Source organism: Halichoerus grypus, chromosome 1 (assembly GCF_964656455.1).
Source record: "Halichoerus grypus chromosome 1, mHalGry1.hap1.1, whole genome shotgun sequence".
Lineage (NCBI taxonomy): Eukaryota > Metazoa > Chordata > Mammalia > Carnivora > Phocidae > Halichoerus > Halichoerus grypus.
In genome coordinates this window covers 13,658,867-13,671,750 of record NC_135712.1, presented here as the reverse complement: position 1 = coordinate 13,671,750, position 12,884 = coordinate 13,658,867, and the positions used below count along the sequence as shown (strand labels likewise).

General features: G+C 35.2%; 1 protein-coding gene across 4 annotated transcripts in view; it reads right to left on the bottom strand.

Moving 5' to 3' along the window:
- SCAF4 (SR-related CTD associated factor 4) overlaps nucleotides 1-12,884 on the bottom strand; it is a 61,054-nt gene that overhangs the window by 33,880 nt on the left and 14,290 nt on the right. For all 4 annotated transcript variants that reach the window (XM_036070658.2, XM_078053456.1, XM_036070655.2 and 1 more), the window contains 5 exons: nucleotides 4,956-5,039; nucleotides 3,802-3,846; nucleotides 2,129-2,290; nucleotides 911-1,046; nucleotides 494-633 (listed from right to left, as the gene is read on the bottom strand). In XM_036070658.2, the coding sequence (XP_035926551.2) occupies nucleotides 494-633; nucleotides 911-1,046; nucleotides 2,129-2,290; nucleotides 3,802-3,846; nucleotides 4,956-5,039 (567 nt within the window). The remainder of the gene's footprint in view (nucleotides 1-493; nucleotides 634-910; nucleotides 1,047-2,128; nucleotides 2,291-3,801; nucleotides 3,847-4,955; nucleotides 5,040-12,884) is intronic.

Here is a 12,884-nt window from a genome sequence, read left to right as displayed (position 1 = left end):
GAAAAAGAACACACCTTTTGGTAAGGGTTAAGTCTGTTGTAAATACCAGGGATACAATGTGTGTCATTTAAGCTTAAACATGTATGCTGATACCCCAACGGGCAGAAAATGACGGTCAATAAGAGAAAATACACTGAACTGTGAACAAGGTAAAGAAATGTTTTCTAGAAAAATGTAAAAATCATCTCCAATACAAATAATTTTGAAGTTAATCCGAAATGCTAGAATCATGAGCAACAATACCAACCAGTCACCAGTTCGGGAGTCCTCTTCACAGGGGTATTGCTATTGCTCAGTGTATGGCTCCCTTCTTTCTCACCTTTCCCACATTTCCCCTGGGAGCCCTATGACATTACCTGCCCAGTAAAGGCTTTTCTAGGTGAAAAGTAGAAATATTTCCCCCCTTGAATGTGCTCATTCATTAGGAATGGAAAATAAAAACTGACAATAGTACCTAACTGCAAGGAATTTAATCTTGAGATGGGTAGTTTACCTGTTGACCTTGAGTTGTCTGAAACAGCTGGGCCACAGCAGCAAAAGCATCAGAGCTGGGCAGCTGCGGTACAGCTGGTACGGAGTTTGTCGTGGCCGGGGGCGCTTCAGAAGAAACTTTAACTGCAGGTGGAGGTGAACCTAAAAAAGAAAAGGTCATTAAGACCTACGAAAACTTTAATCTTCACATCTCCCTTTTTAAACTCCATTAAGCTTTTTTACTAAAATAAAGACCGTGGTACTAGACTCTGTACTATAGCAAATACATGAAAGAACTGTGGAAAGAAAACCGTATCTTCCAAGATGTAAATTCAAATGTCTTTCTTATGGAAAAGTTCCACCAATATAAACAGACTCCAAACTTCTCATGTACAAAAGTTATACCATTTTCTAAGTTCACAGATATACTTGGCCATACCTTCATTATTAGTAACATTTTCTGCTACCGGGGCGGCATTACTGGTTCCTGCAGCCATATCCAAAAGAGGCTGAATAATTTCAATTTTGAATACTCCATTTTTTTGCCAAAGGTTCAGCACACGAACTATTTTACTCTGTTATGTGTAACAAAACATGAATATACAATAAATATTTGCATAAATAAAGAAATAAATCTCTAAGCGTTTTATAAACAGAAAAAAAAAATTATCTTTAGAATTACGACCTGGTTAAAACTACCCTAATCAGCCTTTCTTCAGTAGTACAAACTAGAATAAAAAACAAAGAAGGGGGAGAAAAGGGGGAAGAAACAAAAAAGAAATATAACCTAGATAATCAAAACAAATATAACAAAAAATGTATTTCACATTTTCATTATATTTATGATCACAAAGAAATACCATCACTGACAAAAAAAGTAATCGTCTTAGAAAAGTAAATGAAGTGAAGAAGAATTTCTTCAGGATGATATCAACAGTTAAAATATTTAAGAAACTGGTCTGTAACCGATAGGTAAGTCGTTTTATGGCCCAGTAAATATGATGGAGATCCAAAGATGTGTTATTCATAAGAAAAATAACTCATGTCCTACTCAAGAAATGATCTTTTCTCTTGTTTATTTTTCCCACAAGAACACTCCTCCAAGAATATAAATACAGAATCCACAACACTCAAATTTATATACTGTTTACTGTAAATATCTTCATTCTTCTGAGTAGATTTAGTAGTATATTTCTCCCACCTACTGGGAGTCCAGTTACTATGTTTGTAATGTTCTTCTACCTTTTTATAGTACATAGTAAAATCAGCTATAAATATAAGGAATTAAATACTGTAGTCTTATTGCTAATGAATATCATTTATGCTCCAGCCTCTTAAAATGCTGGGGAAAGCCATCAATTATTGGTCCCCTCTTTCTGGAATAAGCAACAATGTGAGATGAGTACTGCCTTTTTCTATGGCAGAATTTATCACTCAACTACAAGTAAATCTTTCCAACTCCTTTTTCAACAGTACAACATTCCAGAAGAATTTCACAAGAAAATACATAAACATGAGATGGCCACAACAGAAAACATTGGGTTTTGTTTCAAGTTCACAGAGATCCCCATATAATTCTCTTTCAAATATATAATATACATTTAAATAGATTTAAATATAGAAATGATACAAGTTTTAATTTAAAAATTAACTATACCTTATCTTCAGATGGACAAAGATACAAATATTGGAATGTGGCGGTTATGTTTTTAGAGAATCTTGGCCCAAAAACATCTTTATCGGTTCCAAACTGATGACGAGACTGTCGCACAATTGAGTCGATTACATATAATCCTGGAACCTTGTACTCTGGTTTACACTACAAAGATAAAGATGCAAAGTTAATAGAAGAAAAGCAAAATCACAATTTGACATTAATCTCCCTTTTATAAAACTCTGTATTATCCAGTGATTGTTTCTATTTAGAAACCGCTTGAATGTTTAGCTCTCTTATTGGCTAGCATGTCAAATTTCCCACAGGCGTGTACAGAACTACCAATTCTCTTGATACTTCAGACCCCCAATATTTTACTTTCCTCTGATCCCTCTACCTCCCCACAATTTCCCAGAATCAACATTACTTTACCAATCCCTAAGCCACTTGCACACTAATCCACTTATTATGATACTCTCTACTCCAATTCATCCTAATTAAAAAATTATTTCTACCTTTTAAAGTCATCAAAAAGATAATTTTAACATCAATTTTAATTCTACTAAAGTAGAGTACCAGAGAAAAGAAAAACTAAGGAGAGATCACATTTTTGGCCTATCAGATTAACAAGAAGAAAAGAGAAACATACACCTATATATATTTCTGGTGGTACAACCTTTATCGATGATGATTTAGCAATAAAAGCAAAGCCTTATTTGATCCAACAATTCTACATCTAGAAATTTATTGTAAGGAAAACCATTAACATGCATCTAATTTTTTCCTTAAGGCCAGCCACTGAAGTGAAATGTCCAAAAGGAACTAGCTGAGTAAATGTGGAAACAATCAAGCAATGGAATACTTTTTTGAAGACATTTTATGATAAATTCAGTGGGAAAAGCAGGCTAGCAGTCACCAGTTTCTCTTTTATGAAGGTACATGTACATAATAAAAAATGAGTAGATCTAAATATAAATATCATAGTAATTTGGGGTGATGCCATGTGGGTAATTTTAATTTTTTTCCATTTTACTTATTTGTACTTTGATTTGCTACTATAAAAACTTCTACTGACCTTTTTTTGGTCTGTTGGGATTCTAACTCCTATCTCTCATCTAGTATTCAAAGGCCATGGATCAAAGACATTCACACACATTTATTGGTATGTACTACAAGGCACAGCTCCAGGTTGGGGGAGAAGATAGAGATGTCTAAGTCTCTGTTCTTAGTCCTCTGGTGAGACAGATGTGTGCTAATCACATGGTTATAAAACCAGATACAACTGTAAAACTGAAAGATGATTTAATTATGATAGCAGCAGGGAAAATCCGGAATAACTTTACAAAGTGATTTCACTTGAAATACTTCAAGATGAGTTAAATGTCAACAAAGTAGACAGGGCAAATGGCACAGGAAGGACATCAAACTCGGGCAAGAGTCGTGTTGAGTACACAGGAAACTTGTTGAGTGTCTACCTCATACTAAGCGCTCAATCAACAGTATTGCTATAGATTTTTGTTTTGTTAAAAAACAAACTCAAGAGATTAACAAGAACACTTAGTGACAACTTTTTTTGTAGAATAGCTTTAGAAGCAAGCATCCAAATTACAATTTACAAAGTAAATTACAAATACTAATCATAACTAAAATGATGTAATAATGAAATGGATAGTTACCTTTTTGATGAACTTTTCTACTATTTGAACTACATGCTTATAAAGCTGAAAAGAATTAAAAGAAAATTACTGTACAGTTTACTTATTTCTACATATTCAGTAATGTAATTAGAAAATACTTAAAACCTTAAAATTGCACAATCTGAATTCTCAAAATAATACTGAATGAACCATGACAAATAATCCCTAGTCAACAAGTGAACTATCATAGATCAGAAGTGAATTAACTAAAACAGAAACTACAAAAATCCCCCCAAAAAAGAAGGTCCTTTTCTTAGATTTTTAATCAATAAACGTTAATAAAGTAGTGTATTCAGGCAACTTTATGAGACCGATAAGAACAGTGGAACTGGAACTAAATAATGCAGTTTCTAAAGAGACTCTGCTATTTAGGTGTGATCTTGAAAACATTTCACTTCGTGAAGTCTGAGTTGGTTTTTTTTCCTTCTTTTTAATAAAAGTATGAAGCTAATACTCAGCTGACTTACGAAAAGAATTAACTAAAACAGGGTGCCTGAGTGGCTCAGTCAGTTAAGTGTCTGCCTTTGGCTCGGGTCATGATCCCAGGGTCCTGGGATCGAGTCCCACATCAGGCTCCCTACTCAGCAGAGAGTCTGCTTCTCCCTCTCCCTTTACCCCTCTTCCTGCTCGTGCTCTCTAGGTCTCTCTCCCTCTCTCTCTCAAAATAAAAAAAATAAATAACTACAACAAAGAAAAAACCCCTTTTATTCAACTCTCTACTTCTGTTAATTCAACTTTCTAATACACACACACACACAAATTGGCAACTATGTGAGGCAAGAGGTGTGCTAATTAGCTTGACTGTGTTAATCATTTCATAATGTGTATGTGTATCAAACCATCATGTTCTATTATATTTTTAAATACATTCAATTTTATTTGTCAATTATACCTCAACAAAGCTGGAAAAAATATAAAGTGGAGATACTAAACAACAACAAAAAAGGAAAAAAGCAGGTTTTGAAATAATATGTTACAGTTCAAATATACTGTACTGTATTAACATGTATCTTCAGCAAAAGTTAGTGCTCTTTGATTCAGGCCTAAACTAATACGATGAATTCTCATGTTTAACAATATTTTCAAAATCTCAAAAACATTTTTCGAATTAAATATATTTATTTTATTCTTACCTTAATAGCTTTAATAGCAGCTTTAGTGATAAGAATCATCTTGGCTCGAGAGATGGGAGGTTTCATATCCATAAGTGAAAAGAGCTTAAAAAACAAAAATAATTTAAAAATTAAGTTAGAGGTCAGTTCCCCCCAGTTCCACAAAGATAGTGCAATTTATTAACTAAAAGAATAACAAACTTTTGGAACTAAGTTGAACAATTCAGCTACTAAAGAAAATCCAAGCACTTTCCTATATACCTGCATCACTACCAAGAAAATACAATAGGAAAAGGTATTAAAAATAGCAAAAAAGAAAAAAAAGGAAAAAAAAACATTAAGAAATTTACAAAACCTGTAACTGAAAAAACTGTAAAATTTTACTGAAGAACTCAAAAATAATTTGAATGCAAACATACCAGGGGTTTCTGGACTGAAAGTAGCAATAGTATGACTCAATATTTAATGCAAACCTCACTGAGATTTTGGAGAACTTCAAATAATTCTAAGGGTCGTTTGGAGAAAGATTTATTAAATTAGGCAAGAAATTTAAAATGCTGGAATTCACAACTTCTTGATTTAGTCAGGCACAAAAATGGCACCATATTTAACACATCTCATGACAGTAAATCCAACAATCAGGTGCTCCCCATGAGATTTAACCACACATGCATACTTCTTCCAAAGTTTAAATCCAACCAAGACATAATGAAAGCCCATAGAGAGTTACAAAGATAAAATCCTGACATTAAGAAGCTTATATTTAGCTTCTTAAATTCTTCTTTTTGTTTTTGTTTTGGTTAAAAAAAAAAAAAAGATTTATTTGAGAGAGAGCACTCGTGTGCTCACAGGGTGGGTGAGGGGGACCGAGGGAGACCAGCAGACTCCTGGCTGAGTGGGAAGCCCATGTGGGGGCTCCCTCCCAGGACCCTGAGATCATGACCTGAGCCTAAACCCAGAGTCAGAAATTCAACTGAGCCACCCAGGTGCCCGTTTGCATTTCGTTTAATCACGGGCACATACTGACCCTAGGACTTCTAAAAAGATAATTTGTGGGTTTTTTTTTAAGTAGGCTCCACCCCCAACGTGGAGCCCAATGCAGTGTGGCTTGAACTCACCACCCTGAGATCCAGACCTAGCTGAGTTCAAGAGTCGGATGCTTAACCAACTGTGCCACCCAGGCACCCCTAAAAAGATACTGTGAAATAATTAAGTTTCCGGGCTTTATATGAATATTTCCATTTCTTTCCAAATAATGTTGATACTCCAAATACGTAATCTCTAAGACACAGATCTTTACTAGATCACTAAGAAGCTAACCTAAGTACAAAAGTCTTTTTTCATAGGGTAAACAGCCCTATTTGGCAACATATCCTAAAAATTCAGAGAATTTTCATAGCTTTTCACACAACTACAGACACAATGGGACTATAGGTGACAGTAACAGTAATATTAGAAAAGGCATGGAATGCCAGAGATAATCAATACAAGAACCAGATACTCTGGTTTAAGCAGAGAAAGGTAGAATTCTTCCATAGGTAATATTAAGATTTAAAAAAAAAAGGGAGAAACACAGATACTAACAAAGGAATTTGTTTTTTAAAAATGTGATTCTCTAAAGAGCGTCATGATTCTTTATTATTTCTTTACCAATGTAATAAAAATTATCCTTGAGAATAAATGCTCATTAACAGGAAACAATTAGAAAGGAGACAGTAATCTGAGATTATATAAACTGATGGGAAATGAAAAAACAATTTAAAATATTACAACTTAAATACAAATTCTAAAAATGTAAACACTGCATGAAATATATAGCATGCATTCAGAAGGACATATTACCATTTATGTTATAAAATTTATTAAGACTTGTTCTTAATTTATTAAGACTTACTTGTTCTATTTCCTTCTCTGTACCTTAATGTAGAGAAAGGGGATGCAAAAAAGTTTATACATGATCTTTAAGAATGAACAACAGTGAGAACTATTTCCCTGGTCATTAAAAGCTTAGAGAATCATATTTTCATGAAGCCTAAGCAAAAACTATTCATTTAATGTATCAAATAGCACTTCTTGATTACTTCAGCAGGAGGCAACCTGCCATATTAAAAAACCTCAGCCAACTGAGCACACAAAACAGACCAATGTATCATCAGATAAAATACTCCACAGTCTGTATTTAAATCACAACTTGTTAAAAAAATTAAAATACACCCTATATCATATAGCAGTATAACCATTCATGCAAAATACCAGCAAGAGAACCCTCAAGTGCTATTATCTAAGAGACAGTAAAAAGGGTATTAAACATTTCATGAAGAAAGGATCACTTGGGAAGAGAGGAGGGAATCAACATCTGAGGGCCTACGATGTATAAGGAAGAATTAAATTTAGTGGTATATAATTTTATTTAATCATATTAACAACTGGAGGGAGGTGGGTGGGGGATGGGTTAAATGGGTGATGGGTATTAAAGAGGGCACTTGTTGTGATGAGCACTAGGTGTTATATGGAAGTGTGGAATCACTAAATTCTACACCTGAAACCCATTTTACCATATGTGTTAACTAGAATTTAAATAAAAACATGGGAGAAAAAAAATCATACTAACAACTAACACAGATTCTCTTCCACCTGTTTGAGATGATACTCAAAAGGGTTACTTACATCTGTTTTGGATGATGCCCAAAGGATGGGTTTGAAACTATAATTTGTAGATTTTATAGCTCACAATTCCTTTTTTTTTTTTTTAAGATTTTATTTATTTATTTGACAGAGAGAGTGAGCACAAGCAGGGGCACTGGCAGGCAGAGGGAGAGGGAGAAGCAGGCTCCCTGCAGATCAGGGAGCCTGACATGGGGCTCGATTCCAGGACCCTGGGACCTGAGGCAGCCGCTTAACCAACTGAGATACCCAGGCGCCCCTATAGTTCACAGTGCCTAATAGCACATTCATATCCTTAATACAGTGCTGCTTATGGATTAAATACATATGAGAACCATTAACTATGATGGGGAAATATCAAAATATCAAGCAGGCATCTGTGCCATATATATATATATATATATATAGTATTGACTCAGGGATAATGACTAAACATACTGAATTTAATTTGGGATGCCTACTGAAATTCAGGCAGACACGAGAAAATGGATCTTGAACACAGAAAAGGTCCAGGCTAGAAAAAAGAGTCAAAGCCATGAGTATGCGTGAGCAGAAATTTGTAGTAAGAAGAAAGCCAAGAACATATAACCTAGGGTATATAAAAAATGCCACTGTGGTATAGAGAAAGGGGTTGCACAAATGAACAATACGAGGACAAATACCAGAAATTAAAGGCATTTGGCATGGTCAAATGTGGTAAGAGGTGCAAACCAAACCTTGTTTGGTTTGACTATTAGGTGGCTGAACAGATACCAGCTTTTGAAAGTGATTTCAAAGTCCAACTGGTAAAGAAGTGGCAGGTGAGGAGGTAGAAATGCAGTTTTGGATCATTTTTCATTAATTTAACAAATTTCTGAGCACTTAGAAGTGTCAAACTTAGTGACTGGTACATAGGGGAGGCAGAGCCGTGTTTCAGTGCTTTAGAAATGACCACCCTTAAAACACCTCTAACTTGCGAGCACTGCGATGTTTCTATCACATTTAAGTTTCTTTTTAGATGTTCTTTACTTTCCTTTACAAATGCCTTTCTTAAATCTTAAAGCTGAAAATCTGTATTTGATATAATTTATAAAGAAAAACAACACTATAGGCAGGTAGAGGAAGTCTCAAATCTGGAGGTTTAAAAAATTACCTTTTAAAAGCTCAATGAATGTCACTAATATTTTATTGACTTCTTCAAAGTACAAATTCATCAGTCTCTACCTTTCGCAAGGCAAAAAGGTTCCCAGATATCTAGATCAATACCTTCATTGGATATAGAGACCCAGAAATTATGTTGAAAGTGATATACCTTACTGTAATTATGTGCACTGACACTACCTGTTTAAATAGAAACACTAATAGCCTTTGTGGTAGTTAGATATTATAATTCCATTTTACAGATGAGAACACTGAGGCATAAAAGCTTAAGAATCTGCTCAAAATCATAAAGCTAATTAGGTGGTAAATTTAATCTGTGGTCCACCACTACCCAAAGCTCAAGTTCTTTCCAATAACTACCTAACAATAAAGAAATTATTTCATTAATACTATAATACATTATCCTGGAGGAATGAATAGCACACAGACATTAAAGACAATAGACTATAAAAAAAGTTTTATATATACACATATATGTATGCATGTAGATCCAAATAAGAAAGTATACCAATATGTAACTGTTATGGAGGGACTGAACCCAAAGGTTTTTTAATAACAAAAAATAAGTGACATAGAGGTAGAGTGCTATGTCCAGCCAAGCAGTAAGTTAGAGGTAATATACTAAGTCCTTAACTGGATCTAGAGCAAAGCTGAAATTTAATAAGCTTAGATAAGAAAGAGTTAATTGACATGTTGGCTGAGGAATCTCTCAGAAGTATACAACCTTGTGGTACTCTAAGACTCAGATTATAGTTCCTGAACTTTTAAAAACAATAAATTTCTGTTAAAGTAATGATAAGAACACAAGATCAATAATCAACTGTCTGGGAAATCCTGACTCCCCCACCTGCTAGCTATGAGAAGTTGTTTCTTCATCTGTAAAATGAAAATAATAGCCCCTACTTATATTAAGGGAAGTTTAATACAAACAACACATATAAAAAGCACTTAATGCAGCACCTAGCACAGAGTAAGTACACAATAGACATTACCTATTATTACCACCACACATAATTTTGTTGAAAGGAGAAAGAATCCTGGAAATAATCCAGATAAGTGTTTTTCAAACTGTGGGCTGAGATACATTAGAATATAAAAATGAGCTTAATGGGTGTGACAGAACTTTTTTAGTGGAATAGAGTAAAAAAATAAAATAAACAGCACTGTACACAGCAAGGGTAAGTACTGTTTGGTGAAATTTCTCAGTTTTGTGTGTGGGTATGTATGCAAAAACACCTATGTAAAATTATAAATCTTACTGTAGGGGTGACAGTCAAAGGCACTGACTCAGAGAAAAATTCTTTTGTTTTAGAAATGAGGGAAATAAAGCCCAAACTAACTGTTGTCAACTTTCAATAATGAGTAGATTCCTTAAGCCATTAACATATTTCTTTCTTTTTTTTTTTTTTTAATTTATTTATTTGACAGTGAGAGACACAGCAAGAGAGGGAACACAAGCAGGGGGAGTGGGAGAGGGAGAAGCAGGGTTCCTGCCGAGCAGGGAGCCTGATGCGGGGCTCGATCCCAGGACCCTGGGACCATGACCTGAGCTGAAGGCAGCCGCTTAACTGACTGAGCCACCCAGCTGCCCAGCCATTAACATATTTCTTATGAACAAACTGTGGGGAAAAAAGCACCATCGAGTCAGAAAAAAATTTCGTATTTTTCAATCAAGTTTAGAATACATTGTACATATAGAGACGAGAGAGGTAAAGATAATTTGGGCTCTAGTTATTTCTGACCAACATCCAATCTCAGCCAACAAACCTCAAGGAAAAAAACCTATTGGCTTTATATAAAAGCGTGAGAACCACAAAATTTAATATAATTCCAACAAGCTCTACTAGTGAAAAAAAAAATCAGATATTTGGGTATTCCGGAAAGAGTCAGAAAGACCTGGTTTTGATTCTGGGTCCAGCCATGTACACAATTCTGGACAAATCACATAACACTGTAGGATGCAGTGTCCTCAAATGTAAAAAAGACATGGTAGTTATCTACTTCAGAGGTTTCAATGAGAACTGAGTTAGTTTTTGCAGAGGGAATGACTAGTCTATCACCTGCAAGTGCTCAATAAATATCACTAGGAGCAGCACTCTCCCTACTATTACAGCCTCTAGTCACAATTAGTGTAATCTGTCAATGAAAGCAAGTATGTCAAAGCAGTCAGAGAAACCCATGCAATTCTCATACAAAATAGCAGAACCAGCAGTAGGCCGAAAAAGGTACAAGACCCCCTTGGAAGGCATTAGTAGAAAAAATATACTTGCCAGGAACAGATGTATTTGGCTTTTTGCTCTGTCACTAGCTGAATGACTACAGAAAGTATAAATGTGAACACAGTCTTGCTATATGACATATAGAGAAGGCTGATACACAAAGGGATCATTCATCACGATCCCTTATATCAATAAGGAATAGTTTCAAGAGAAGGTAAAGAATGAGAATATTTGGCCTGCGACACCTGTTGCATTCATAGCTTGAGGTAGTCAAAGTAACATGATAATCTGCTATTTACTAACAGTATAAACTTTGAGAAGTTTAGTTAACCTCTCTAAATTTCAAGGATCTTTTAAATATGAAAAGGGGGATTAACAGTATACATTTCATAAGGCTATTAGGATTAAATGAGGTAATACACATAAATCTCAGCCTAGTACCTGACATCTAAGTGACTCACTAAATAAAGCTATACAACGCCCTGAGAATCTTTACACACATAGAGCTTAATTTTTTGTTATGCCTTACCATAATAATCTTTTTTGTATTACATCTACTTTTCAAACACTGCATTTAGAGAAATCTTCTCTACAGTGACAATACCATAGTATCAAAAACCCTTAAAGCCGTATAGCACCTTAGTACCTAATCTGGTACTTAAACCAAATTTAGAACTACTTTTATATCTACAACTTCTGCCAAATGACATAAGGCTTAATAACTCATAACTAATCAGCTCCAATGGTTATAGAGGCCTCCTGTGTACTAACCCCCAATCTCCCTTCTGATACCTTCTCTCCTGTTCCAATTCTGAATAGTGATCTCTCCTACATGATAAAATATTTAAAGATAACTAAACATGTCTCCCACTCAACTATCTTCTTCAACTATTAGTGAAATGGTATTTCTAGATCTACCCTGGCTATTCAAGTATGATATCACCAAATGGACATCGTCCAGATGTATTACTGTGTTAATGGAATCTAGTGAATTGGTTTTTTTTTTTAATGTTTCCTATTTCTGCAATAACACATTACCACAAACTTAGCTTAAAAACAACACAAACTTATCTTACAGTTTTGGAGGTCAGAATCTCGCTAGTCTGAATTCAAGGTGTCGGCAGGGCTATTATATTCCTTCTGGAGGCGCTAGGGCAGAATACATTCCTTGGCTTTTCCAGCTTCTATAGGGTGCCTACATTCCTTTGGCTCTTGATCTGTCTCTTCCTCCATCTTCAAAGCCAACAGGGTAGCATCTTCTCCTCCCTTACCTTTGTGCTTCTGCTGTCACATCACTTTCTGACTCTCCTCCCTCTCTTGTATAAGGACCCTTGGGATTACATTGTGCTCATCTAGATAATTCAGGATAATTAACCCATTCCAAGATCCTTAACCCAATCAGATCTGCAAAGTAAGGCAACATATAATAAGTTCTAGGAGTCTGAAGTGGATAGGGAAGAACTTTTTCTTTCCTTCTCTCTTTAAAAGATTTATTTATTTGAGAGAGAGAAAGAGCGCGTGTGGGCAGGAACGGGCAGAGGAAGAAGGAGAGAGAAACTTTAGTAGACTTCGCTGAGCTCGGAGCCCAAACACAGGGCTCCATCTCACAACCCTGCGATCATGACCTGAGCCGAAACCAAGGGTTGGGCGCTTAACCGACTGCGCCACCCAGGGTCCCTGGAACATTATTTAAAAAAACAAAACAAAACAAAAACAAAACAGTGCTTAATTCATTGTTAACTCACACCTATAATGAACCAAAACCCTCAAACTGTTTTCAATGGAATCCCTATCAAAACTAGATCTTCATGTTGACTTTATGTTGTTTTCTGACAGTCCTTTCAATCTACTTAGGTCATCTGGAAATAAGTATCTGCTACTTGATGTAGCAGCTGCTCTGATCAGCTTATAAATTTCATGAACTTTC